We start from the raw sequence: 12,782 nt of genomic DNA on the forward strand, positions 1-12,782 counted from the left end.
CTTCAGTCTCCAGCGGCGGCGGAGCGAAGAAATGCGCCCGGAGCATCCTCTCCATGGGGTCCAGGAGGGCGCAGATCTCGCAGGCGGGGGACGGAGCCAGACCCGCTCTGGCGTGCTGCGGCCCCAGACAGCGGAAGCAGAGGTGGTGTCCCACGTCGCTGTAGCGGGAGCCGCAGACACAGAAACGATCCGGCGGATCCATCGGCACCGGCAGGGGGTCATCTAGGGACGCCGCCAGGTCCGCTTGGGTCCGCTGAGTAGACATCTTCTGATCTTCTCCAGTAGCAATGCGAGCTGAAAATTTCGAAGGAGCAGATGTGCGGGCGTAGCCCGCTTATACAGTGGTGCACCGGACCTGGTTGGACACAGGTGCGTGTATGTTTTTTTCTTCAGTCAATGTAGCTAGCTGGGTTTCGCTAGCCAATAGGAGCTAGCCCTGTGGGGCGGAGCTCCACGAAATAGAACAAGTAGGTATGTCAGTAGGCTACTATTTGGTGTAAATTGTCTGATGCCTGTGATGTGATTAAATCGAGGAGGATCGAGTACGAGGACTTGACCTTTGTTTGCAGAGACAGCTCAGTGTCAACAATACCAATATGAGTATTTTGTTCAATATGTTTGATGTCAACGAGGATGGCCATGTTGACGTCAATGACTGCACGGTTTCATGAAGTATCTTCGTACTTGGACGGACAGTCTGTGGATGAAACTCAAAGAAATGCATGGGAGGAATTTGAAGACAAACTGGATGATACCTCATACATTGAAAGGTAGGTCGGCCTAATAGAATATAGAATAGTAAAGTGCATTAGCCATGTGTAACAACGGGTACAGGTACTTTGGAATTTGTGTAATCGCTTGTCCTTACAGTATCTTATCAGTGCTAATCAGTTCCTCTTTCCAGTCCTAGTAGTTGCTTTTGTTTGTCCTTTTCACATCAGAGACAGACAACAGTTGAAGATGGGGAGGAAGCACCTTACTTGTCACATTTGACATTTCAGCTATACTTTTAGTTATAGTTGACCTGGAACACCTCAGACTAGACCTCTTCTGTAATGACTGGTCGCATTTGTCTCTGTGCTTTATTATTAATAGGCTGAGGAAGCAGGTGTCTGAGCTTTACCTGCAGATCCACTCTTCTGCAGACAGCAACCTGCTGCAGCGGTACGAGTCAATGGTCAGATCGCTATTGGCTGAGAGCCGGGGCCACGCCCTGCAGAACCTCCGGCTGGAGAGCAGTCTGAGAAGGTGAGGAAGTGAAACGCCAGGTGTATCTCAGAGAAAAAACTGTACGAAAAGAGGTGAGAACACGAGGTTTGAGAACATGTTATGAGAAGGTCATACAAATAAAACAAATACCACGTTTATTTTTGAACGCAGGAGCAACAGAGGCTTGAGGCAAAGGTCGTGTCAATGCAGAGGATGCACGACAGTGAGGTGATGGAGTTACAGGCTGTTGTGCAGACTTATGAAGGTATGACCTGACAGATTTAATTTAGGGTTAGGGTTAATAGAATAGAATAATTTAATACAGCCCATTCACCATTTCATCCACGTTGGGGTTGAAGGAATTGACTGGTTTTCCTGTTTTGATCTATATCATAGGAGTAGAATGTAAAGTAAAGAACATGTTACATACATACAGATATGGGACACAGCTGGACAAGAGGTACATGGCTGTGAAAATTCCCTGTGTGAAATGGTCACTTGACACTTTTCTAGATAAAGGCAACTTCAAGTATCCCGTGTCCCAGGTTCCGCAGCGTCACCAGATCCTACTTCCGCAATGCGCATGGTATACTACTACTGTATGATAACATGCGAGAGCACATTCCTCAATGTTGGACAATGGATGGACCTCATGCAGGTGCATCTTTGTTTTGTACAATGGTTTTAGTTCAACGGCTTATCAGACACTATTGAGATCTCCATTTTTTGTTTTACTGTCATTCAACCATGTCCCCTCCCCCCCCCAGGAGTCTACAGATGGTCCGATCCAGATATGTGATTGGCAACAAGGTTGACCGGAGATCAGAGCTGCCAGAGGGAAGCTGTGTCAGCAGAGTTCAAGGAGAGAGGTTGGCCATGGTACAGCAATGTGACCAATTTTCAAAGAGTGTGTACAGTAGGATACTCTAGGTGAAATAGCTCCCTCAATTAGGCCTATGCTTTTTTGTTCAGACTCATCATACGTTATTTTGTGAAACCAGTGCCAAAGAGGGAAGAAATATCATAGAAGCAGTTCTACACTTGGCAAGGTAATTTCTCATTGATTGGTTTTGTGTTATTGGTGTGTTGTGAAATGGAGTTAACTTGTTTTTTAATCTTTCCTTCAGAGAGGTGAAGAAGAATCCGCAGTCAAAACCCAGGTCTGGCTCCCAGCTCGTCCCGAATATCAAGTGGACCCCAACCAGCTGCTGTGGCATGTAGTGTACACAACAAGATGGCGGTCTTAAACAGTATCAAACAGATTTTTTATTGCTCCATATGAACTGGTCATGTTGGTCCTCTATCCAAGGACGGGTTACTTAGTGACTCTATAACATTCTGTGCAAATGTGTAAGAAATATTGAAATTGTAATCGTACTAAATAATTAAAGATGTTTAAACATGTGTACTTTGTGTAGCCTACTCTCAAATTATAACCATGATTTGTATTATGTATCAAATGAAACTTTATTTAAGCAACAATCAGAGCTGTTGTGGAGCCTGGACAAATAAGCCTAAAACAAACCAGGTGTAATTTGTGTCTTTCTGCAAATTAATTCAAAAGTGAACTAAAAAGATACACTTTATTTGGAATCAGCGGGGCAGTTTTATACAAAAATACACGATTGTTACATGGACGCTTCAGTCTTGCTCCTTCTGCTACACCTTGGATACTCCTTTAAACGAGACATGCATGATGAAAGAGGGCAAACCGCTAACTATTTCAGACTTAATTAAACCAGCTTTTACATGTTAGAGTCCAGACATAATGAGAGAGCTCTGTTAAAACCGCTGGCAGAATAAGAGAAGAGGGAAGTCCTTTAACAACTGGACTGGTCTGTCTCCCAAGGTTACTTAGACTTGTCATTTCCCTTGTCCACATTTGCTTTTTTCTGCTTGTTGCATTATCTCTGCATCCCTACAAAAGATTATAGGCAAGTGAGTTGACATAATGCCAAAAACCATCACTCTAAATGACCTTTAGATGCCTTATTGAATGGCCGATTGTTGACTACACTCAACTACACCGGTAAATGTACGCAACAACAATAGAACATTTATCGTGAATAAAGGAGTCTAGATGGCAAAGTATACCTCAGCTTGCGGGCTTGAGCAGACAGACCGTCATCAGACCTCTTGGTCTGGTCTCCTTGCTTCTTGGCATTCTTCAGACGGGCAAGTTCACGCTGGTTTCCTCCTGTAAACCCATATGTATTTACTACGAGTATCAGACTATAACTACTATAACTACGTTATTCTACTACCAGAGTTACACATATCACAACACAGACGTCGCACCAAAGATACACCTCTCTCGTCTTGCGGACGTGGCAAGGGGCGCTAGAGACCACCGCATAGCCACGAAAACAGAAGGCCAGGTTTCCCAGAAGCTTCTTTCGTTAAGAGGCTCTTGGGCCATTCATTTAGAGCGTTCTGATTGGTCAACTGGTCTGGGCAAGCTCTCTGATTGGTCAACTGAATGGGCTTAAGAGCCTCTTAACGAAAGAAGCTTCTGGGAAACCTGTGTTCTGTTGACCAAATAAAGTTAGTACTAGCTAGCTAGATTAGTCCTGGCGTGGATAGTTGGTGCAAACGTTCTCATTAAATCGTTAGCTACCCCGCTGGGTCAATTGAGCACAATGCTGATACACTGTACTTTGACATAAGAGATGAGATCTGACCAGCTAAAAACAAGCTAGCTAGCCACCTAGCTAGCACTAGCGTTGACGTTAGTGCCACTTGGCTAACAAGCTAGCTAGCCACTAGCACTAATGTGGGCCACTAACTGCAGGACTTGTAACGTAGGTAGCTAGACTGGCTTATAATTGCAGCGTTCAATATAGCTATTGAATATCTTTGGAGGAACCACCAACAACGCACAAGTGGCTGGATACATTAGTAGCATTGTCTAGCTAACGTTAGATAGAAGATTAATGGTGCGTTCGTTTTTGGTCGGAGGTGGCAAGTCGCAAGTGGCAAAATACCTACCTCCGACCTGTGTGCATTCGAGCTATATACCAATATATCACAGTTACCTAGTTATATCTATATACCATTATATCACAGTTACCTAGTTATATCTATATACCATTATATCACAGTTACCTAGTTATATCTATATACCATTATATCACAGTTACCTATATCTAGTGCATTCGAGCAACTGGGGGCTGAGAAACATATCCGAATTTGCGACGAGGAAGTGCGAGTTCATGCGGTGTTTTATTTAATCATTCCTAGTAGCAAGTCGCAATTTGCCACCTCCCAGTTATAAACGAACGCACCATAAGGAGCTTGGGCTCCTAGTCGGAAGCGTTAGCGCTTTGGCAGCAGGGTCGCCATCTCTATGCATTGCACTATCATGGCTAAACGTAGACAGATAATCAAATCAGATATTTCTCACTATTGAAACATAAAACGCTTTACGCTTAGAGAATTTGTTGATACCCACTGGTCATTTTTATGTAGCCGATGCTTCCCGAAGTCCAGTCAAGCTCAGCCCAAGGGCCGCTCGCTGCCTCCCAGTAGCTGTTTTTTCAGATCGTCAAACACCCACTAAAAGAGGCAAGTGTGTAGGTGGAGCTGGACTGGACCATGGAGGTATAAGGACTGGACCAACATCGTGAGACTGAACGAGAACACGGAAGTCATGTCGTCACTTGTCGTCCAACTCGAGTGTCAGGGTTCTTTTAGATTTCCCCCAGCAGGTGGCGGTGTAGACCAACTGGAGCATGACCATAGACCACTCAAGTGGTAGACCCTAAACTCATTTTCCACATTTAAACAGCAGTCAACAGGAGTCCGTTTTTGATAAGGTCACAGTTCTCTAAACCTTTTAATTCAATTAAAATGTGCGTCTCTGAGGAATATTAATTAATAAACAAATTACGTGTCCATAGAGACCTGCCCCCCCAGACTCGACACCAAGCTCTGGGACCTAAGGCTCAACCCCAGTTTGTGCAGCTGGATCTTGGACTTCCTATCCGGTGCTCTGAAAAGTTGGCCTACCTTCTCAGGATGACCGATCACCCATATTATGTTTAATTCATGGGTAGTGCATCCTGTCAGGTAGGAAATGTTGATAGACATTTTGACATGTCCTACCTCACGGGATGCACTACCCATGAATTAAGCACAATAAAATGGTGCGTAGGACATTCTGGTGGTGAGGATGGGCTCCAACACCTCTGCCCCTCTGACCCTCAACACAGGGGGCCCCCAGGGCTGTGTTCAGAGCCCTCTCCTCTACTCCCTGTATATCTACGACTGCGTAGCCACGCACAGCTCCACCATGGACGATGACACGACAGTAATAAGCCTGATTACTGACAAAGATGAGAAGGCCTACAGGAGAGAGGTCAACAGCCTGACACAGTGGTGCCAGGAGAACAACCTCTCAATGTTGACAAGACCCAAGGAGCTGATGGTGGACTACAGGAGGAGAGGAGAGAGGCTGGACCCATCACCATCCATTGTGGAGCAAGGAAAAGGCACAACAATGCCTCTTCCACCTCAGACGGCTGAAGAAGTATGGCATGGGACCTATGATCCTACGGGCCTTCTACAGAGGCATAACAACTGAGAGCATCCTGGCTGAACATCACAGCGTGGTATGGGAACTGCTCTGCTCTCAACCGTTAAGCGCTGCAGAGGGTAGTGTTGTCTGCCCAACACATCAGTGGGTGTGTGCTCCCTTCCATTGAGGAGATATACAACCGGCAGGACCATCAAGGCCCCAGCCATCCATGGGCTGTTTCATCTGCTGCCCTCTTGCAAACGGTATTGCAGCCCCAAGGGCCGGGCCTGCAGGGTCAGAGACAGCTTTTTAAAGAGATTTACTTACTTTTCCATCAGGCTGATCCTGAACAATATGGACACTGATGGCCTGTTGCCTGCCTGAATGTGTCACTCACAGTCACACACAGGCTCCCTCAGACTCAGACTGTAGGCTACATACACAAACACACACCCACATGCAACAGTGCACATTTGCACCTTAATGCACTACACACTTTACGCACACTATAGCCTTCGATTAGGTCGTATTGCACCGTTTTGATCACTATTGTAGATAGTGTTTTATTACTATTATCCTGTATTATACTTATTTACTGTCCTTATCTTTTGTTGTTATTACGTTGTTGCTACGAGATTAAGTAGCCCGAACCCAAGAATTGTACTTCCCTGTACAAGTACAAAAGATGTAACGATAAAGGTAGACCTACAGGGCCTACATTGAATCTTATTTGCCAAAAAAGTATGCATCTTGCAGGAGGTGGGCCATGAATGTAATGTTTTATTATTGGATCCCCTAAGGAAATTACATGGTTCACTGGTGCATTTTGAAGATAGTATCATTCCAGTGTTGAACATATAACTAAACAGTATAATCCCAGAATAATCAGAGTAAAATGTCCCTGTACGTATACTGTGTTTTTGTCCTTGCAGAAGATCTCTCATGAATGGGGTCGGCTACAGGCTGGTCTGATCTTTTCATAGGCCCAAACCTTTCCAATTAGCCGGATATGTGAGACGAAACAAAAACACTGAAGTACTGAGGGCGGATAAACCACCACGGCCTTCCATCCCACATGCATAGTGAAGTGTGAAGATTTTAACAGCACGTAGGCTACTACACAGTGCGCCCAGTTTATTGGGGTGGTGGCGACAGGAAAGACCAGGGTTGTCTGACTTGGACTTTTGTTTTCCCCTGTCCACAGCTGCTTTCAATGCTGGAATCCTGTTAAAATTTAGCTATTTTTGCCTTGCGGTGCAATTACCACCACCTGGTAATTCTGACAATTCTGACAGCTTCTGCTGTTCGTCTGCTCTAACCAGTCCTGTCTAGTGTGCTCTGCAGCACAGCAGCAATTCACACGTTGCCGTACTGACATTTTAGGTGACAGACAGACCATCTGCCATGTCAGCAAGCATGTCTGAAATCAATTTAGATTAGGGTGTGTAGACATATGCACACTGATTTAATTTGAGTTGGAGAGTCATGATTCATAACGCAACAGAGAGTAATGAAGAGTAAACCACATTTTCCCAGAGGTGCTTTTTCACACTTTGTATGATCTACGAACTTCACAGCTGGTTGTTTTATGCTTAGTTTATTTTATTCAAAATCCTCTCATGTGAATGCTTAACGACAAGTTATGAGTGCAATGAAAATGCCGATGTCTCAATGCAAACTTGGTGTGACAAGTTGAGCGTATGGTTCCTTCCACCCTCTCATTCCACCAGTGTCATCCATCACACTGGCAGTGTCCAGTCCTCTGTCTCCAGTGATTGATGGCTCTGGCTGATGCCATCCACTGTCTTGCCATGATATCTTTCTAGTAAAGGGTTGTTTATTGTTAACAAGAGATACTGCAATGCCACTGTTTGATACTGCTTTTATTTTGTAATATTTTGTAAGCATGTTTGTGTCCTTATAGAAATATCAAAATCAGTGTTATGCCACTAGTTGTTTACATACTTTTTAAAGACCCTGCATGCCAACAGGAGTAGAGGAATTTCAGTATTTTTACAGTGAAGAAACAGGACACCAGTGCAGATGTGCATTACTTGATTTGATTGGTCCAGCTCACTTTAGATTCCCTCAAATGGGATCGTGTTAATTTTATTCTCAATCAATTGGTCCAAGTCTACCCTCTGTCACAATGATGACTGTGTTATCTTGTTGAGTGGATCTGTGTGCCAAGGCTGAATGCAATTTGTGTGTGTTACAAGGGAGAGCCAAAGAGTCATCCAGCCAAGGCCGAGGACTTTACAAAATTTAATTTAAAAATGGAGCACAAAGGTTTGCTGTTGAATAATATAGGGGGGTTTATATTATCCTGTCTTCACAGCTGTAGAAGAGTCAGCACATAAACTGTTTTCCTCCTCTGGACTAGGTCTTTACTCACAGTCACACTCACATCTGGCAGAGATAAAATGTCTCTTAAGCTGGAGGGGAAATCTGCCAAGTTCATGTTCCAAGCCTTGTCTATGAACCGTTTAGTGACTCTGGACCTTTGTGTATGTAGTAACAGCATGGCCCAGAGGTCACCCTTCAACTCCCGAAGAAAGTACTAAGAGCAGTCCTGTGAAAAAACATTTATTCACTTCATTCTCATCAAATAAGTGTTAAAGCACTCTAAATAGATATTAGTGGAAAACTGGTTTTAGATCTCATCTTGTTACTTTTAACAATTGTCGAAAGCAATATGTCCGTAGTTGATCCTCATGTGTATTGCTGTCATATAATTATACAACCCAGTGCTGTATTTCATGTCTTTGTTGTACTCTGTGTTAATAAAGCATCGAACAATAAGGAAGGAGCACACACTGTACGCACGAGCATCAAAATAGGTTAATGTGTCACACGAAACAGATCACGGACCGGTGCTAAGATTTCCCTGTGTCTTAGATCTGGTGAGACAGGGAGGGAGGAGAATTCAGTGGAGTGAAAAGGGACTCCGTTCATGTGTCATTTTAACCTTTTATTATTATTTAACCTACACTCCTCTGGCTGGACACATAGTGGAACCTGCTTATAGATTATGTAAGTTGGGGGACAAAGTAGGGCCCAGTTTTACTGGATTATACCGTTGGGTGTGCTACAGTATGAGGTGTGGTCAGACAGTAGTACCCCAACACAGGACCCTCTCACACCCAAATAATTCCTCCTCTCCGCTCCCACCTGGGCAGGTGGAGGACAGCTTGAACCTTCTATCAGAGGCGCCGCGACGCTACCTGAGGGTGTGTAGGGGATATGTCCCACAGGATTAACGACATTCTGGTGACAAAAGAAGACATGTGAGCAGCCACGGAATGACAGGGCGAGGACCAGCGTCAAGGTGATCCGCAGCACAGATGGTGGACAGATTGACCCTCGTGCAGTCGGACCTTTGAAGATCCTTGGGGTTAATGAGCTTGGGTGGAGTTGGTTCCTCCACCCTGACCTGGATTTATTACATCTAATAACTTTATGTGTTGGGATACTGGATATTGGATCTTAAGACATGGGCCCTGGATGACCCATATTGAAATATGAGAGTATGAACTACTTTTCTTTCTTTTTTTCTTTGCTTAGAGAGGAGCAGAAGAGAAGGAATCATTGAAGTGATCATATCTGACTCTTCCTCCTTCTCCTCTTCTACAGTCAAGTAATGTTAATGTTCATATTTAGTCATGACTGTTCCTTGTCTTGACTGTAAAGCGTGTGACACATCAAATCTATATCTGTGTATCTTTTTGTAGACTAAATGGCTTAATAATACATTTATACAGCATTAACTATTTTGTATGCATTTTGTATCTACATCAACTATTTTATATATTTTCTAAGTAGGCCTAGATATTATATGTTTGTGTATCTTTTTTGTATTTAAAGTAATGTACGCACTATTGCACTTATATGTGAGCCATACCATGCAAACTATAAATCACATCTTGTTGAAAGTCTCTCTTGGCTAATGTTCTTTTTGGAGAATTTCATTTCCCCTGCCTTCTTGTTTCAACGTTATTAACCATGGCAAACATGGTAGAGACATTAACAGAGATGTATTCTACTGTGCTGACATCATGCCTTGTGTCATTAAGGTAATCAAATGAAACTATGATAATGTCCAGATGCTAAGCCTCCAAGTGGTTGCCATGGTAATGACGGAGAGCTATTGCATATTCAGCATCCTAGTATATGGGTCTATAAAGCCTACTGTCTGTAAGATTATATGACAGGAAGAACATATGCTGCGACTATTCATCTTCATGCAAACATTATGCCAATGGGACACACAGTTCTACAAGGGCTCTGTAGTCTAAGTGTATGCACATTCTAAATTCTCGCTTTCTATAGCCTGTGCCGCACTATGACCATGGTGTATACAGTATGGTGGATTAGCATATTATGGGCTATCATTGTAGATATGAGTCATTTGCTTAACAGTGTCAGTCCACTTGTACCACTTCCAGTTACTGTGCGGCCAGGATGATCTCAGCACTGTCTCCTGGCTGACTCACCCAGCTGAGTCTGCTCAGCTACGCAACTGTTCCTCTGTCCAGGGCCATGCTCATATGGTGAATAAGTCAGGGTCTGTACTGCAAAGCCAGAGGCACGTGCACAGCCTATGTTGATACAGTGTGTTGACATTGCACGGACTGTACCTCAAATGGAACGTGATGTCTGGTCAGCGAAGTCTAATATACATGTGAAGCCAATGGAATGTTGATTTTTGTGGGAATGCTGATATTGAGCACAGACCAAAGTTATGTCTAGAGTAAAGTACTGTATATTCTTAGTTCTGTATTCTCTGAAAATACCATAAAGATATATGTTATTTTGATTCAGATTGAAATTATTTTTTTTGTATAAAATATTATCACAAAACAGCAACTCAAAACAAGCGCACTGTGCACAGTGAAACATGGGTCCCCTACCTCTGATGCATGTAATTATTATGCACAGTTGTTGAATGAAATCGGTCATATTCTATTCTCGTTGATCTAGCAGTCAGTAAAATCGACCAAATGTCAAGAGGTGGACATCATTGGTTTTCCCCTCCTTGCATTCAGGGTACACCTACTGTAGTTTACAAAAAATGTTCTTAGGCTACGGCAAATTGAAGTAGAGAAATGGATTTTATAGTTAGAGGTTTATAGTTAGTTTAAGTGTGGTATGTCAGCTACAGTCTACAGTTGGCTCCAAAAGTACTGGCACCCCTGACATGCAATGACTAATTGTCTACTAGTGTGCCATATTTATACATTTCTTTTATATTCTTATTTCTGTATGTAAAGCGCATTGAGATGACTTTGTATGAAATGTGCTATACAAATAAAATTTGATTGATTGATTCATTGATTGATTTGATGAACAAACTATACTTTACAAGATTATAAACAATATAATTATAGAGAAACTCCAAATACCAACAAGCTGTATTTCTATGGTATCACAGACATAGCCTGGAAATGGTACAGAAGTCCATTACCTACAGGACAGAGAACAATATGTCTTCATAAACGTTCATAAATCACAATGGAAGAGAATCAAATGTGGGGTTCCACAGGGCTCCATTCTGGGACCTCTCCTATTCATTATTTCCATAAATGATTTTGTCAAGACACTTCCTTCCACTTTCAGTACAAGCACGTCTGATTTTCACTACAAAAGAAAATGATACGTGCAATATCCTGGTCTGAGTTCAATATTTACCACAATGCTTGTACAGTGTATCAGGTCATCAACTATATCACCTCCCGCCTATGTGAGCCTATGTGAGCTTGTGCCAGTCTGCCTCCCCTGCACGCATATGATAGATACCAGGAGGAAAATCTTATTACAGAGAAAAAACTAAAACTCAAATGCACCAGCCTGAGTATAATGTGCAGGGGAGCACAGATATGGAATGAGCTTGATGGTTTCATCAAAATGTTGCAGTTCCTCTCATCTTTAAAAAAAAAAAAAGATGAAAATTATTGTCCACATATGTGTAATTATAATCTGATTGATCTATACTGTCTAACAGCATTGGTGCCTTGCTTTGCATGGTATTATGTTTCTGGTGTGTGTATGTGTGTGTGTTTGGGCGCGGGCGCGCGCGTGCGCGCGTGCGTGCGTGTGTGTGTGTGTGTGTGCGTGTGTGTGTGTGTGCGTGTCTGTGGGTATGTTGGTATGTGTGCATGCGCACATGTGTGTGTGGTGATTGTGTGGTTGTGAGTATGCACAACTGAGTTGTCTCGGATTTGTATGTCTTGGGTCCCTTACTAAAAGCCTTTCATTTAGCTTCTTTCTTTCATGTTTTTTACAGAGCACTGTATTCAACAGAAACTATTATGTTCTTTCATTGAAACATGAATTATATATATATCTATAATCTCATATTAGTCCTGTCCTGGCCTCCTTGCACTGGCTTCCAGTTAATTTAAGGATCCAGTTCAAGGCTCTTGTAATTACATATAGAGCCCTACATGGTCAGGTGCCTGTACATCTATCTGATCTGCTCCAGGCACATGCTCCCAGCAGGTCACTGAGGTCTGCTGACCAAGCTCTGTTGGTCGTCCCTCTCACCAGGCTTATGACCAGAGGTGACATAGCCTTTGAGTCAGTAGTACCCAGACTGGATATTTTTGTTGATACTTTGTATGCATTTTAACCTGTGCACTTTGTGAGTCCTCTCTTTGAGAAGTGCTATATGAATAAAGTTTACTTACTTACTTCCTGTTTCTCTAGGGTATAAAAATGAGGTAACACACATGCAATATCCCTTTGTCATCCAATGCCATGAAGAAAACTGGCAGTTACAAAGAGACAGATTGTCGTAGACCTTCATAACTCTGCTAATGGATACTACAAGAAGATTCACAAATGATTGAATATACCACTGAGCACTGTCAGGGGCCATTATTTAAAAATCCAAAAGATTAGAGGACACAATTGCATTTTACCCCCCAGGATACTGAGGAGGATGGTGAAAGAAGCAAAAAAACAACAAAAAAACATAATCTCTGTGAAAGAATTGGTGACAACTTGGCGTAACCAGGTTTCAAAAAGCACCATCAGATGCCACCTCCACAACCACAGT

The 12,782-nt window shown here is 43.0% G+C and overlaps 1 protein-coding gene and 1 long non-coding RNA gene across 2 annotated transcripts; one reads left to right on the forward strand and one right to left on the reverse strand.

The window, feature by feature from the left end:
- Nucleotides 1–1,081: 1,081 nt before the first annotated feature.
- On the reverse strand, nt 1,082–4,742 carry serf2b (small EDRK-rich factor 2b). Its single transcript, XM_084437141.1, has 3 exons — nt 4,661–4,742; nt 3,304–3,406; nt 1,082–1,240 (listed from the first exon to the last, which is right to left on the reverse strand). Exons 1-3 carry the CDS (start codon nt 4,665–4,667, stop codon nt 1,120–1,122), a joined length of 231 nt encoding a protein of 76 aa, XP_084293267.1. The 5' UTR covers nt 4,668–4,742; the 3' UTR covers nt 1,082–1,119.
- LOC311307995 lies at nt 1,602–2,601 on the forward strand. Its single transcript, XR_014630404.1, has 5 exons — nt 1,602–1,669; nt 1,755–1,867; nt 1,977–2,088; nt 2,182–2,258; nt 2,337–2,601. It is a non-coding gene; the product is annotated as an uncharacterized lncRNA (long non-coding RNA).
- Nucleotides 4,743–12,782: the final 8,040 nt, after the last annotated feature.

This window comes from Borostomias antarcticus (assembly GCF_949987555.1).
Source record: "Borostomias antarcticus genome assembly, chromosome: 4".
In the NCBI taxonomy this organism is placed as follows: domain Eukaryota; kingdom Metazoa; phylum Chordata; class Actinopteri; order Stomiiformes; family Stomiidae; genus Borostomias; species Borostomias antarcticus.

Excerpts from the sequence above, each read along its gene's own strand:
- serf2b (XM_084437141.1), bottom strand. Across the intron at positions 1,241-3,303 it reads GCTCAAGCCCGCAAGCTGAG|ACTGCTCTCCAGCCGGAGGT; the intron begins GTATACTTTGCC and ends TCACCTTCTCAG.